This window comes from Gossypium raimondii, chromosome 1 (assembly GCF_025698545.1).
Source record: "Gossypium raimondii isolate GPD5lz chromosome 1, ASM2569854v1, whole genome shotgun sequence".
NCBI lineage: Eukaryota > Viridiplantae > Streptophyta > Magnoliopsida > Malvales > Malvaceae > Gossypium > Gossypium raimondii.
In genome coordinates this window covers 10867729-10881548 of record NC_068565.1, presented here as the reverse complement: position 1 = coordinate 10881548, position 13820 = coordinate 10867729, and the positions used below count along the sequence as shown (strand labels likewise).

General features: G+C 35.0%; 4 protein-coding genes across 7 annotated transcripts; 1 reads left to right on the top strand and 3 right to left on the bottom strand.

Annotated features, from left to right (window-relative positions):
- Positions 1-1054: 1054 nt before the first annotated feature.
- On the bottom strand, positions 1055-1863 carry LOC128040272 (probable plastid-lipid-associated protein 8, chloroplastic; the record flags this gene model as incomplete). The annotated part of the gene is made up of 2 exons (XM_052629003.1): positions 1055-1402; positions 1657-1863. Coding segments are annotated over 2 exons (411 nt in total), but the record flags the coding sequence as incomplete, so codon positions are not given.
- Positions 1864-2423: 560 nt separating this feature from the next.
- On the top strand, positions 2424-5313 carry LOC105782016 (transmembrane emp24 domain-containing protein p24beta2). The gene is made up of 5 exons (XM_052631684.1): positions 2424-2587; positions 3133-3342; positions 3951-4137; positions 4231-4338; positions 4992-5313. Exons 2-5 carry the CDS (start codon positions 3133-3135, stop codon positions 5123-5125), a joined length of 639 nt encoding a protein of 212 aa, XP_052487644.1. The 5' UTR covers positions 2424-2587; the 3' UTR covers positions 5126-5313.
- A 195-nt stretch (positions 5314-5508) lies between these two features.
- Positions 5509-8588, bottom strand: LOC128041365 (protein NOI4-like). The gene is made up of 3 exons (XM_052631686.1): positions 8432-8588; positions 5934-6119; positions 5509-5791 (listed from the first exon to the last, which is right to left on the bottom strand). Exons 1-3 carry the CDS (start codon positions 8435-8437, stop codon positions 5747-5749), a joined length of 237 nt encoding a protein of 78 aa, XP_052487646.1. The 5' UTR covers positions 8438-8588; the 3' UTR covers positions 5509-5746.
- Positions 8589-8950: 362 nt separating this feature from the next.
- On the bottom strand, positions 8951-13447 carry LOC105781953 (pentatricopeptide repeat-containing protein At5g55840). 4 transcript variants are annotated; one of them, XM_052631682.1, is made up of 4 exons: positions 13222-13447; positions 9744-13113; positions 9545-9656; positions 8951-9376 (listed from the first exon to the last, which is right to left on the bottom strand). In XM_052631682.1, the coding sequence occupies exons 1-2, from the start codon at positions 13388-13390 to the stop codon at positions 9863-9865; spliced, it is 3420 nt and encodes a 1139-aa protein (XP_052487642.1). In that variant the 5' UTR covers positions 13391-13447; the 3' UTR covers positions 8951-9376; positions 9545-9656; positions 9744-9862. The 4 variants fall into 4 exon arrangements, with proteins under 4 accessions (XP_052487642.1, XP_052487643.1, XP_052487639.1 ...); XM_052631683.1 differs by having other exon boundaries at positions 8951-9304; XM_052631679.1 differs by having other exon boundaries at positions 9545-13113.
- Between the last annotated feature and the right edge of the window lie 373 nt (positions 13448-13820).

Sequence of the window (13820 nt, the reverse complement as noted above, 5' to 3'; positions counted from 1 at the left end):
GAAATTTACAATTTGAATAACTCAAATGGCAGATTGGTGTAAGTATCCCTTTGGTCCTGCCAATTTTGAAAATGAACAAATTGGTCTCTGTCAACAAAAATTTAAAAATTTTCAAAAAAATCAAAGTAATTTATAAAAATTCCAATATTTATAAAATTCAACAATTTATATATTTTTTAAAATTATAAAATAAAAAATAAAATTCTAAAGAATATATAAAAATGTTAAAAGAAATTCTAAAATAATAATTTTGGGACCTAAATAAGTAAATTAACAATTTAAGTTTATCATACTACAGTATTTTTCTCTTATTTTGCTTTAAAAGAGTTTTCAAATATATATAATTCAAATTGGGATAAATCTCAAAATTATACATGAATTTTAATTTGGTACCATTATACACGTGAAACTCGATTAAGCATAACATTAAATTAAATGAAAAAGATTATATTAGTATAGACATATTATAATTGTAAAATAAAAATAAAGCCAAATATTTAGAATTCATTATCTTTTACTATGGTTTTCAAAATTAAATCATATTAGATAAGTTCATCGGATGGATTAAATTAAATATTGGATGGGATATCATTTCAAAACAATATGTTAGATTGATTGACTCACGAATCTATATATATCAAATGAATTTTTTATATAAATTTTTAATTTTGTAATCGAATAAATGGAATTAATGAAGTAATGATTTAATGCACTCGACTACCAATTTTATTAGGGTAAATTACACCGACAATCACTCAACTTTGAGGTAGTTAACAAAACAATTACCTAAATTTCATTTCAGTCACTCAACTTTTAAAAAATAACAAAACGGTTACTAACGTTATAAAAAAGTGACAAAACAGTCACTAATTAACAGTTTCCGTTAGTGGTTTAACGGGACCACTGATGTGGCAAGTTAACTGCTAGTGTGGCCAATTAGCTTGCCACATGGAATGTCCACAGTGGAAACCATCCAATTTAAGAAGCAATTAAAAAAACCCTAAAAAAACCCTTAATAATAGAGGAGGAGAAGAAGAAGAAGAAGAAACACCATGATCGCATTCAGGAATTTAACCAATATTTGGCTAATCTAACTGAGCATTATGACATCCCTAAAGTTGGCCCGATTAATTTGCCATTACTAACTCAAATTGCTGTGTTTCATAACATTGGCAATTATTGGCACTGGATAGGGGTCTCAAGTGTTGGTTGAGCCTCCCTGCCGCATTCGAAATACAAATAAAGAACCTCTAGAGCCCTTTCCTAGTCTGGTATTCTCATCAATATACGTGATCTGTAGCTTGACCTCGCTCTCGCCACCATATCGGAAGTCTATTGCTCCTACCCTCAGCTCAGGTGGCTCAAAAATTACTTGAATCCATTGATGATCCAAGACCTTCAGCTTTCCAGCACAATGCATGAAGGAACATGTATCAGTGGAGATGACATCCACAATCTCACATCACATTAATTGAGTTTCACAGAAAAGATGAATAAATGGGATTCTAGATGCTTATGCATGAACTAACCCATAAGTCAATTTTGGTTATTAGTCATAAAATTACAATGTGGCAACATGGTACTGCTAGTTAAAGATAAAGATGCCGACATTATATCAAGTGATGACTAGTGAGGTTAACGTAGGGTGGGAGTGGCCTTACCTTTCAATGAGACCTCTCCATCAAGAAACCCAAAAATAAAGGAGACTTTGTTTCGTACGGAGTCAGGAGCTTCAATAGCCTGAACCATGTCATTGGTCTTGAAGAAAAGGCGCCCCAATGCACTTCTGTAGCCGCCTCCTGGTGACGTGGGATTTGAACAGTAAATTGCATCCCAATCTGGAAAAACCACAAGACCCCGCCAACAATGGCGAAAGGTTATAGAGGAAGAGAGCCAAGAAGAAGAAGAAGAAGAAGAGCAAAGACATGGTATTTCGATGGCAAAGAATCAGACCCTGCCAAATTAGGCAAAGAAGAATTTTTTTTTTTTTACAGTCTCCTCTTCTTCTCTGTTATTAAGGATTTTTTTAGTGTTTTTTTCAATTTCTTCTTAAATTGGGTGGGTTTCCACTGTGGCGTGACAAGTTAATTGGCCACATCAGCTAGTTAACTTGTCACATTAGCGGCCCCGTTAAGATATTAATGAAAACAGTTAATCAGTGATTGTTTTGTCACTTTTTTATAATATTAGTGACTGTTTTGTTATTTTTTAAAAGTTGAGTAACTGAAATAAAACTTAAGTGACTATTTTGTTAGCTACCCTAAAATTGAGTGACTGCTAGCGTAATTTACCCATTTTATTATGAAAAACAACTTCAAATAAATTTCAAAACCATTAAAAAAAAGACAACAGGGCAACGCTGGAACTTCATTAGAAAAGGATGTTATTGTGTAGGTGAGATACAGGTGATTATTACCATGTCAAAGACAGCCTCATTAGACCCCTCTTCAAAAGTGCCGAACTCCTATATAACTCTTTTCTCTGCATCTCTTGTACTGTTTCTGTCTTCAAAACGCCTCGAAAGATCTAATCTCTCACCTTCTTCTAAACTCTTCAAATAAGGCAAAGAAAAAAAAACACCCAAAAGGTAAACTTTATTTAATATTTTTAATTAAATTTCGTAGCTTTTGTTTTTGACTTTCATAGTTTTGATCTAGTTTTGAATTGTTTTCCTGCCTTTTTCCTAATACACTGAATAGATCATTCGTCTAATCCCACCTTGTTTATATGCTTTCTTCTTTGTTTTTGCTTTAATTATTGTGGGTTTTGCTTGGGAATTTTCAGGTTCGAACAGGTTTCTAGTTTTTTAATGTTTTTTGGTATTAAAAAATTTCTTGGTTTTAATCAATTATCATGAACTTGAAGGATAAGAAAAAGGAAAAAGATGGTGGGAATTTCTCTGGGTTTTCAATTCCATGACTTGTTTCGGTATTTCTCGCTGAATTTCTGTTGTTACTGTTTATAAATGATTAGTTTTCATGGTTTTTTTAATTCCCAGTGGTTTTTGAAAAGCATTAATCTCTTAGCATTTGATTTTATATACTTTGCTGCATGTACAATCAAACTAGTGCAATATATTCATATTGTTTATCATGTTTCATAACTTGGATCCGTTGACTATGTAATTTGCAGATGAAAATCGGGTTCCTTGTATTTGTAGCTGTTGCATTGCTAGCATTCTTGTGTAGCCCGAATGCCGTGTATGGAATTAGATTCGTAATTGATAGAGAAGAATGCTTCTCTCACGATGTTAAGTATGAAGGGGATACAATTCATGTGTCGTTTGTTGTCATCAAGGCTGATTCAACTTGGCATAATAGTCATGAGGGTGTTGATCTGGTGGTAAGCTTCCTCTTCTCCTTATTACGGCTAATTTGGTTTCGACATTGTCTTTCGTGCCTTATGCTTCAACTGCTAGCATGTAGTTCAGTTTCTTACTTAGGGCATAGTTAAGAGTGTGAACTGCAAGAGATAGTGTTTTAGAATTGGTGATCTTGTGGATCTATATCAGATCTGACTCCTCTATTACTTATACTGATTATGAGCCCTTTTCTCAAAGTCCAAAATCGAATTTGAAATTATAGTTTGTATTACATGAAAAACATAAGTTTCTAGTCCATCAACAATATACTCTTGTATTGGACAAGAAATGGAAACAGATTCCAAATTCTCCACTTTTAGGAACCTATCAGCTGCAAAGGCGATTATTAGGGGTTGTTCTTTCTCTACAAAGTTCCATGGTGCTTTAGGTGGTAATAAGTTGTCTTGATCTGAATAAGTTGGATTCTGAAAATAGGGTCATAAATTTTTTTACTTATAGTGCTTTCAAGTCATACGATAAGATGAACATAAAGATTTCCCTTTTTCTTTTGAATTGCCTATTTGCATAAATTGTTCAGGAACTCAAATTTAACAATCTTATTTTACTTGCTACTTGTTGTGATTATTAGGTGAAGGGACCTACTGGTGATCAGATTCAAGACTTTCGAGACAAGATAAGTGAGAAATTTGAGTTTGTTGCTCATCAAAAAGGAATTCACCGTTTCTGTTTCAGTAATAAATCTCCTTACTATGAAACGGTCGACTTTGATGTACATGAAAGTCATTTTACATACTATGATCAGCATGCAAAGGATGGTGAGTCGTTTTCTGTTTGCTTTTATGTTTCTCTTCTGCTGTTGAACCTTTAATATAAAGAGTACTGAGTGCTATTCTCATGCTTATCTGCAGAGCATTTCAACCCTTTGTTAGAACAAATATCTAAGTTAGAGGAAGCTCTTTATAACATCCAGTTTGAACAGCACTGGTTAGAGGCTCAGACAGAACGTCAGGCAATAGGTATATTCATATTAAACACTTTTTTGTTTTTAATTACAGACAGTTGTGGACGATGTTACATCATTGATACCTTTGAGACTTGTTTATCTGTTACCATACCTTCAAACTCATAGGTAGCTGAAGCCTTTACCTTGAATCAATTCGAGACAATTGTTAGATTCAATTGTGAATTACTATAAAGTGTCACTTCGTTATGTTTTAAAACTTATATGATTTAGGTTGCTAAACTATGTTTATTAGATACTTTAGATTTGTATGCTAGGAGTCACTTTTCGCCATATTTTGCTCACTGAATGGCTGAAGAGTTTGTTTCGATACATGTAAATATGCATGTTTTATATATATATATAAATCATAGAAGTAATCTAAGCTTTGTTGCATATCGTGAGGATGAAAAAGAATTTAGGTGAAACCATGTTTTTTTTTTTTTTGTCAAGACTTGGTTAGATGACATGGGTTCAAATCTTGTCACCCTTTCCCCTTCCCCCAATATTGTATGATGAAAAAAATATATGTTTTTGAGATGCTGGTGCTAATAGATATTATACAAGGAAAAAGAACCCTTTAATGTAGGCATTGCTTGAATTGCTCTCATGATTCCTTTCCAGTTGATTACTTTTTGTTCTAATGATTCTCTGTTACTATAAATGCAGTAAATGAAGCCATGAGTAAAAGAGCAGTTCACAAGGCCTTTTACGAATCTGCAGCACTAATTGGAGCCAGTGTTCTTCAAGTTTACCTACTCCGCCGCCTTTTTGAACGAAAGCTTGGAATGTCCCGGGTTTAGTTTTAGCACTGCACTGCAATGTTTCATTAGCTATAGGATCATGCAGACTATTGTCATCTCAGGCACTTGATACATACATGAATTTATGAAATCAGTGACGTTTTCTGTTTTTGAGTCTTTAGATTTATCATTGTTGAGTAAACATAAACTATATAAAGCATGATTGGTTCAAGTTATTTCTGCTAAAATTGTTTATGGTTCCATGGTTTCATTATGTTCATCAGCCATCGGTTGCTACTCATGCAAACTTTAGAGGCATATGATGTTTTCATGCATGTTGAGACAAAATGAAATAGAATTTTTCGAAAAACACACCAAACACATGTTAACAACATGAAGAAGGAATGTGTCACGTGAAAGTTCTATGGCTTGTAACACAAGGATGGCAAAAGACAATGAAATACCACAGCTTCTAATAACATCCCACCAAATCAATAAATATAGATACAGTAAGTGTTTTGTCTTCTTTACTTCTCCCTCCCACCAGAATTAAATTTTACACCACAAAGAAAAATCCAGAAGGGCTTATCAAGCCTTACAGACCCTATCTTGTTTAGGAATATATGGTGGGGCTTCAATATACTTGTGGAAGCTCTTATGTCTTATACGAGTAGAGCATCGTCAAGATTCCGCAGGCGGGGCTTGAATGCAGCAAAACCATTTTTTCTGAAAAAAACAGTTGATAACGATCATTGTAAGCAATACCAAAGCAAATTGTTATTTTTTTACAGTTGGTCAAGAATAGATTATCACCACTGCCTAACATATGCAGCTAGATGCCAAGAACAAATCATTAGATGTTACTTACAGGTTGGGTTTTGCTAGGATCAGCTCCAGGCTTAACATTAGAATCAGACTTTGCCGGTGACTCAGGTTTGCCACCTGTTTTCTTCTCGTCCCTTGCCTTATTAAAGATCACAGTGAATCCCTCAGCAGATGCAGGATCGTTGACATCCCATTCACCAAATTTTGGCAATGGCCGACCCTTTTCCTCCTATTGCACAAAATAAAAAGTGAAATGTCCCGTTAAGACCCTTAAAATTGAAACACGTAGACAGAAAAACTGTCAACTTAACCTGGCAAAACTATAGCATGTATAAGTTTCACCAAGCAGCTAATAGCAACAAAGTATTCAATTACCAGTTGTAACAAGCCAGTTAGTTGCTAGTCCTGAGAGTTCTCAACAAGCGTAAAGATAGATTACAATCACAAAATGAACAATTCATCCGCAATCAAAAAGCAAGAAAATAGTCTGGCATTGATGATTCTTAAACTCTAAAAGGAGGTAAAAGGAAACAGAGGATATAATAACCAACTCTTAATTGATTCTCAAGCAGCCAAGGTACTTATTGGTGTAAGACATTAGATGTTTTTCATTTTCAATGTCATTATAGACTATAATTTCTGTTGAGATCAAACATTGCGATAAAGCTTTTCTATTCTGAACTAGAAACTACTTCAATAGCTAAATACAATTAGAATGCAACACATTCAATTGAAGATAAGATCACTGATACAATCTAAACATCTAAAATGCCAGTGAAACTGCTAAATCAAAGCTGCTAATTACTATAAGGGAGTTACATAACTTCAGCTTCAACTTAGTAAATTCCATTTATTTAACAACCACAAAATTAGTTGGCATGCTTTGCAATATTAAGAACAAACAAATGAAACTTCGTAGACTGAACCACAAGATGGAGTGGAAAAGGATTTGTGTTCAAGTCTTCAGTTGACACTACTCACGAATTCAATCCCTAGACAACCCTTACTCCCTACCCCTTAAAAAAAAAAGTGACTTCAGCAGAGCTTAGATCACATTGCCTGATTATTAGCATGGTGGGGCTAAAAAGGCATGTGCAGCTTGCATTATTATAAGCCTAAATTAGCCAAACAGCAACACTGGTTACTTTTCTAGAGAAAGCACTCCGAAAAAACTTGTCTAAGAACAGAAATTCACTTCAATCACTATTTTCTAATAGGATATCCAACAAAATATCATAAATGGTTCATGAAATAACTATTTTAAACAGCGGTATAATCATTGACACGACAATTTTTATTCAAGGGAGATGTTTGGTGGGTAGAACAACGAAAGAAGCCATGCCGACATAGCAACAGTGAAATCAATTAACAGATCAAACAGAAGCCTCCCTAATGAGCAATAATTGAGTATGAATCGCAACGACCATTTGTGGAGATAAAAATGACCACATAAATTCATAATCATGTGCATCATCAATATAAAACCACAACCAGGTAACTAGAAATAATCATATCCTTGGAAAGATAAGTGAAAAGCTTAACTTATCCTGCAACATGACAAAATGGAATCTGCCAAAAAGTCGAACATGAGGTTACATAAACTAACTATCAAAGTAATATCAAATCATGCAAATCCAAGCATAATTTAGGAACTTAATATATGATGCCATAGATCCCATAAAGTAATCTGATTACTCAGTGCTAGTTAATTTAATATGAACAGGTTGACACAAAAGATTCATCCACTTCAGAATATGAACAAATTTATGGATTATGACTTCCACTATCAAGCTGATATTTACAGATTACATATCCAATAATATACAAGTAACAATCCATGCACTCTAAAATATCCCCAGAAAAGCTAATATTCTCTTCTGGGCATATATAGATACTTGATGTGTTCTGAAAAGAACATGATCACAATCCTAGTTATTACTCCTTAATTACCCAACTTCAATGGTTAATCAGAAACTACATTTTCAACACAAAAATAATAGTACATTAATCCTATTTAGACATAGATTACAAAAAACACCTTGAAACAATTTACCCATTTGATAATGCATTCCATTTTCATTCAATATTAATCTAATTTCCCAAAGTTTAATTGAGCAAAATTACCTTAAAAACAATTCCAACCATAAATCATGTCATTACATAAATGGCTAAAATGGTACTCAGTTCATCAGTTAAAGAACAACAAAAACAGACACACACACACACAAAAAAAAAAAAAAAAAAGAACCCATCTTCCAGCAAAACTGATCACAGGAAGCAATAACAGAAAGATGAGAGGGTAAATCTAAAACAGTGAGCATCAGCAACAAAATCAAGCCTAATTTTTCTCTTTTTAGATAAAATGAAAATAAATAAAACCCAGAATAAAAACACCCAAAAACCCATGAATCAGAACAATCCCAAGCTCAAAGACTAAAAAAATGGGAAAAAAATTAAATCAGACAACAAAGTTAAACCTTGTTTTAAAATGAATTTAAAACAGAAATGGAAAGAGTAAAAAACCCAGAAAAGATTACATACCGACATGAATTCACGAAAGAAAAACTTTTCTTGTGAAGAAGAGAGAGAGAGAGAGAGAGAGAGAGAGAGAGAGAGAGAGAAAGCGAGAGAATGAGAGTTTTTAGAGAGAGAATGAAAGAAGAGAATTTTTTGGGAGGAATATGTGAAGAAAAAGAAAGAGAAAAAATAGGAATCGGGATAAACGGCGTTAGTTTGGACGGTTAATGGAAAGGGTACAGTGGTGGGGAGAAAGGATGAATAGGAAAACTGAGTCGTTAACTCGTTAGACTCGTTACTCAATCAGCCAGTGATTACGTGGAGCCCGGGCATGCATAACGGAACCAGTAATATGAGCTGGCAAACGTTTTTCTTCTGACATATACTATTATTACAGCAATTACTACTATTATTATTACAATTCCTTTTGTTGAAGATTTTTCTTAGAAAACTGGTTGGTTGCTGTAGCATTTTCTATAGTTTCAATGGCCGTCATTACTACCAACACGTTCATCATCATTCGTCCAGGCTTAATACCAGTCATGAAAAACAAATAAAATCAGAAAAGCAAAAGAACATGTTACAAATAAGAATATTTACAGTGACCATATATTCCAAGAACAGCATACAACATTTTGTAACATGGGAAATCTATAGAATCTAACCTACCAATCAAATTTACATGCACTATATACACTTTGCCTCCATTATCAAGCACAATTCATTAAGCTTGCTAAACGAGCAGGCTTCATCACTCATCAAACAGGCTCTTGCCCCCGCTATCTTTATTACAAGGAATCCTTGTTCTCATGAAAACCATAACATTGCATTATGTTGTTGAAGAAAAGAATCAACACCACATCGATTAGTGGGGCATTCACCAGAAATTCATCGTCCCTGCACATACAGCAACGGCATGATTGTGTCTTCCATATTTATTTCCAACGCTATCAATGGCAAGAGACAAACCTAAACCAATAATCAATTGGTAAGAACTGTATTGAACAAGACAGATGCAGAACAATACAAAAACAGGAACTTTTCCTTTCAAAGTGTTTTAAAATTGGTTAAATTTCGCTCATGTCTGAACAGCTCAAGGGAATTTGAAGCAAAGAGAAAGGGAGAGAAGAGACTTACACAGTCTTCTTATGATGTATCTCCGTTGGTTCACAGTCCTATTTTGACACAAAAGTGAATCAGTGTCTACCTATGCTTTCTGGCTTCATGATCCCTAAAAGGAAAAAGAATCCTGCCCAAGAAAGCTTATAAGGTATAAGTTGAATGTGATAGAAAAATAGTCCATAAATGACCAAAAGATAGACGACTTGACACGAACAAAATCAGAATGTCACGACTGGTTGGGAAGTAAAAGTTTGAAGCTCATCAATAAGATCTGTAGAAAACTGGTCTATATTTTCAGCAACCAACAACATCGTTTCACATTCCTGATTGTCTTCAATGCCATTTCCTCTTATTCTGCTTCAAGTACTTAAACCTTTTCTTGGCAATTATCAATGCCTTCTGAAACTGTTCCGTACTTCCATCCCAATCACAAGATATGATTCCCCTACCCTTTAAGTCCTCTAAAAGCACATCACCGGTAGAAGGGTTACTACCCTCGATGAGAAGAGCATCGACTAGAACAGTATAAGTCGTGGCATTGGGCCACAGACCATTTTGTTTCATCTCTTGATATAGTTCAAAAGCAGCAGCTAAGTCCCCATTAGCACAAACGCCCGAAATGATGACATTGTAAGCAACAACATCAAGTTTCAGACCACACAGTTGCATTTTATTCCGTAACTTTAGAGCCTCGGCAATGTTACTCTCTTTGCATAACATGTGCATAAGGGTGGTAAATGTAGCTACGGTTGGAACAAGTTGCTTCCGGATCATTCTATCAAGAACCAATATCGCTTCTTCAACTTTCCCACTTAGGGCAAGTCCTCGTACAATAGCACTCTCAGCAACATCAGGAGAAGTGATACCAAGTGATGTCATTTCATCCTTCAATTCCAATGCTGCTTGCAAATTCCTAGCTCTACACATAGCATTGATCAATGTAATATATTGTTTTCCCTTGGGAAGGTAACCCTTGTGAGCCATTTCATGTAAAACAATATGGGATTCTTGGAGCGCAAGATTTCTGTTGAGCCCAATAACGAGTGCATTGAGGGTCTCTGCATCAGGAAATATCCCCAAAAAGTTCATAGCATTAACCAGATCAAAGGTCTTTCCAGTATCACCTCTTTCACAACACTTGCTGATAAGCATGTTAAATGTAAATCGATCAACTTCAACACCTTCAGATATCATCTTCTTCAAGATTTTAATACCAACATCCAACATGCCTGTCTTGCAAAGTCCAAGAATAAGGCTATGGGATGTTAATCTATCAGGCAAAAGACCACTACTGATCATGAGTTTAAAAAGACTAGAGCAAGTCCGTATGTCTTTTTGCTTAGCATATCCATGCAACAAAATATTATACGTAGGCAAACTGGGGCATAAGCTTTTGCTTCTCATCATGGAAAACAGATTATTTACCTTCATCAATTTTCCCCTCCTCGAGGTTCCATCTAGAGCAGCATTAAAAGCAATAACATCAAGATACCGGCTTTTTTGCTCCATCTCTTTATAAAAATAATAAGCAGCCTTTGATTGGCCTGCCTTGAAAAGACCATCAACTAAACAGGTGTACGTAACTTGATTTGGAGTAAAAACTCCTTTATCCATCAGCTTCCCCAGAAATAGAAGGGCAGCAGCAACTTTTCCCTTTCTACATAACCCATTGAGAAGGATGGTATATGTATAACTATCAGGAAGAACACCAAACAGAACCATCTCCTCGAAAAGGGCCACTGATTCCCACATATTCCCCGATTTGCAAGTCCCAGCAAGTATAGTGTTGTAGACAACGTTATCTACAGCGGAAGGAATGTAATGCAGCTTGTTCAAAAATTTCTTTGCTTCTACCAGATTTCCACCCTTGCATAGTCCTTTTAGTAGGCTGCTGTATGTGAAAAAACTGGGAGTATTACCTAATTTAACCATCTCATCGAACAAAGAAAACGCTTTCAGCCCATCACCCAAATTTCCATAGCCACTTATAACACAATCAAATGTGATGGAGTTAGGGTTAGGACCAATCCGACTCATGTGACGCATGAATTCCTCAGCCTCTCTAACTTTTCCATCTCTACACAAAGAAGCAACCAACGTGTTACAAGTAAAATGGTCAGCAGCATGACCACTGCAATTCATAATTCTGTAGATTTTCAACGCTTCCGTGACAAGTCCCATCTTACAAGAGTTGTAGATTAATGTGGAGTAAATAACTTTGTTAGGTCTAAATCCAGCTCTGTACATTTTACATATAATTTCTTTTACACATTTTATATTCCCAGCCTGGTAAAATCCATTTATAAGCACAGAAAAGGTGATAATATCAGGAGCCACACCCTCCTCAAACATCTCATGGAACATCTGTACAGCTTCATCGAACAACCCCTTTTTGCATAGTCCATCAATCATCTCAGTGTATGGTATACATCCAAAACCCATCCCATTTGTCCTCATTCTCTCAAAAAACCTTCTCACTAAATCGAATTTGCCATGCTTGCACAACCCATTTAAAAGCACTCCATAACTGACTTCATTAAGCCGTAATCCCACTTTTTCCATCATATCCATGAGTCTTAAAGCTTCTTCAAAGTTACCCTCATTCGAATGCCCTTCAATCAACGCATTGTAAGTAGCAACATTTGGAGAGAGATTAAAATATGCCATCTCATCAAAAATCCGAGTAGCAACCCCAAGACTTCCCACCTTAACAAATCCATTAATAAGAGTGTTATAGGTAATAGCATTGGGAGATATCCTTCTCTTTCTCATCTTTTTTAACAGTAAGTAAGCTTTTGCACTTCTATCATTTCTACACAAATCGTCAATAAGCATATTATATGTACATACATCTGCTTCAATACCCTTAGACCCCATACGATCAATCAGCTCAAAGGCTGATTTATATCTCCCATTCTTGCAAAACCAATGTAGCAAAGTATTGTAAGTAACTATAGTTGGAACATAACCGCTATTCTCCATCTTTCTCAGCAAATAAACAGCTTTCTCGAGCTTCCCTTCGACACACAAAACATTGATCAATATATTAAAAGTAGCTATATTAGGACAAATCTTCAAATCAAGCAATTCCTTGAAAAATTCCCAAACTGAACAAACTCTCCCATCCTTCACCATTGAACCTAACATCATATTACAAGTATAAACCGACGGCTTAAATCCTCGAAACCGCATCAAATTAAAAGTCTCCAAAGCATTATCAATCATTCCATCTTTCAAATAAACCCTGATCAATAGATCAAAAACTGAAGGGTTTGAATTGCAAAGAGAGTATGTATCCATCAAAGCACCAAAAACAAACCTTGACCCTACACCCAATTTACACAATTGCCTCAACAATGATTTAGCAGAGTCATACATTCTAGCTCTAACAAGAATATGAGTAGTGATTGAAAGTACATGAGTGAGATGATTGTGTTCCAAACCAGGTTGGTTGATAAAAAAGTTGAGAAATCTCAAAGCTAGCCTTCCATGAACTTGCCTCAAAGAAGCCAACTTGTAATTCATGTGGTTCAGTGATTCCCAACGGTCTATAGTTAAAATTGTATATATGCTGTTATCCAATTCTACCAAAAAAAAGTTAAAAAAAAAAAAACAAGACTTCACAGTAAGAAACATATATTTAATACAAAACGTTGAAAACATTAAGCATAACGAAAGTAAAGAAGAATTACCGGAGAATTGCGAGTGGTTTTTGACTGTGGCGTTTTGGTCTTCTGGTTTTGAGGTAGTGGTGGAAAATTGAAATGAACCCAGAATAGAAAAAGGTCTGAATTTGGCGTATTCGAGGTGGAGTGAAGCTAAAAGTGTTTTGGTGGTGGAAGAACTCAGAGTCGAAGACATTACCAGTTTTGAACTGCAACTAATAGTTTGAGTTGTGTTTGTGTTATGTCGTGTAAAATGTTGTGAGCTTTGTCGAATGTCTTGTAGAGTTGTTGTTGGTTTCAATATTGGGCCTCCTGAGTTATGAATCATTGCACAAAAAACTGTTTTATGGCTGCTTTTGGGCCGTTTTGTTTCGGGGCAAATTGGGGTTCCGCTTTTGTAACAAAAACGAAAAGGAAATTGAATTGAAAGAGAAGGAAAACGAAAGAGAATGGTCGAATTCTCGTATTGGGACTTGTTTTATACATAAGTTACAGATTTAGTCTTTATTCTTTAATTTGGTTAACTTTAGTTTCGCTATTTTTCACATTTTAGAATTTCAGTACAGGGCAAACCATGATCGTTTAAATTTTCTTATTTCCAAAATCTTATGCATATCAGTTTGTTA

Excerpts from the sequence above, each read along its gene's own strand:
- LOC105782016 (XM_052631684.1), top strand. The coding sequence starts at position 3,133 with ATGAAAATCGGGTTCCTTGTATTTGTAGCTGTTGCATTGCTAGCATTC. Across the intron at positions 3,343-3,950 it reads ATGAGGGTGTTGATCTGGTG|GTGAAGGGACCTACTGGTGA; the intron begins GTAAGCTTCCTC and ends TGTGATTATTAG. Across the intron at positions 4,138-4,230 it reads TGATCAGCATGCAAAGGATG|AGCATTTCAACCCTTTGTTA; the intron begins GTGAGTCGTTTT and ends GCTTATCTGCAG.
- LOC128041365 (XM_052631686.1), bottom strand. Across the intron at positions 5,792-5,933 it reads ATCCTAGCAAAACCCAACCT|AAAAAATGGTTTTGCTGCAT; the intron begins GTAAGTAACATC and ends TGTTTTTTTCAG.
- LOC105781953 (XM_052631679.1), bottom strand. The coding sequence starts at position 13,390 with ATGTCTTCGACTCTGAGTTCTTCCACCACCAAAACACTTTTAGCTTCA. Across the intron at positions 13,114-13,221 it reads AAACCACTCGCAATTCTCCG|AATTGGATAACAGCATATAT; the intron begins GTAATTCTTCTT and ends TTTTTTTGGTAG.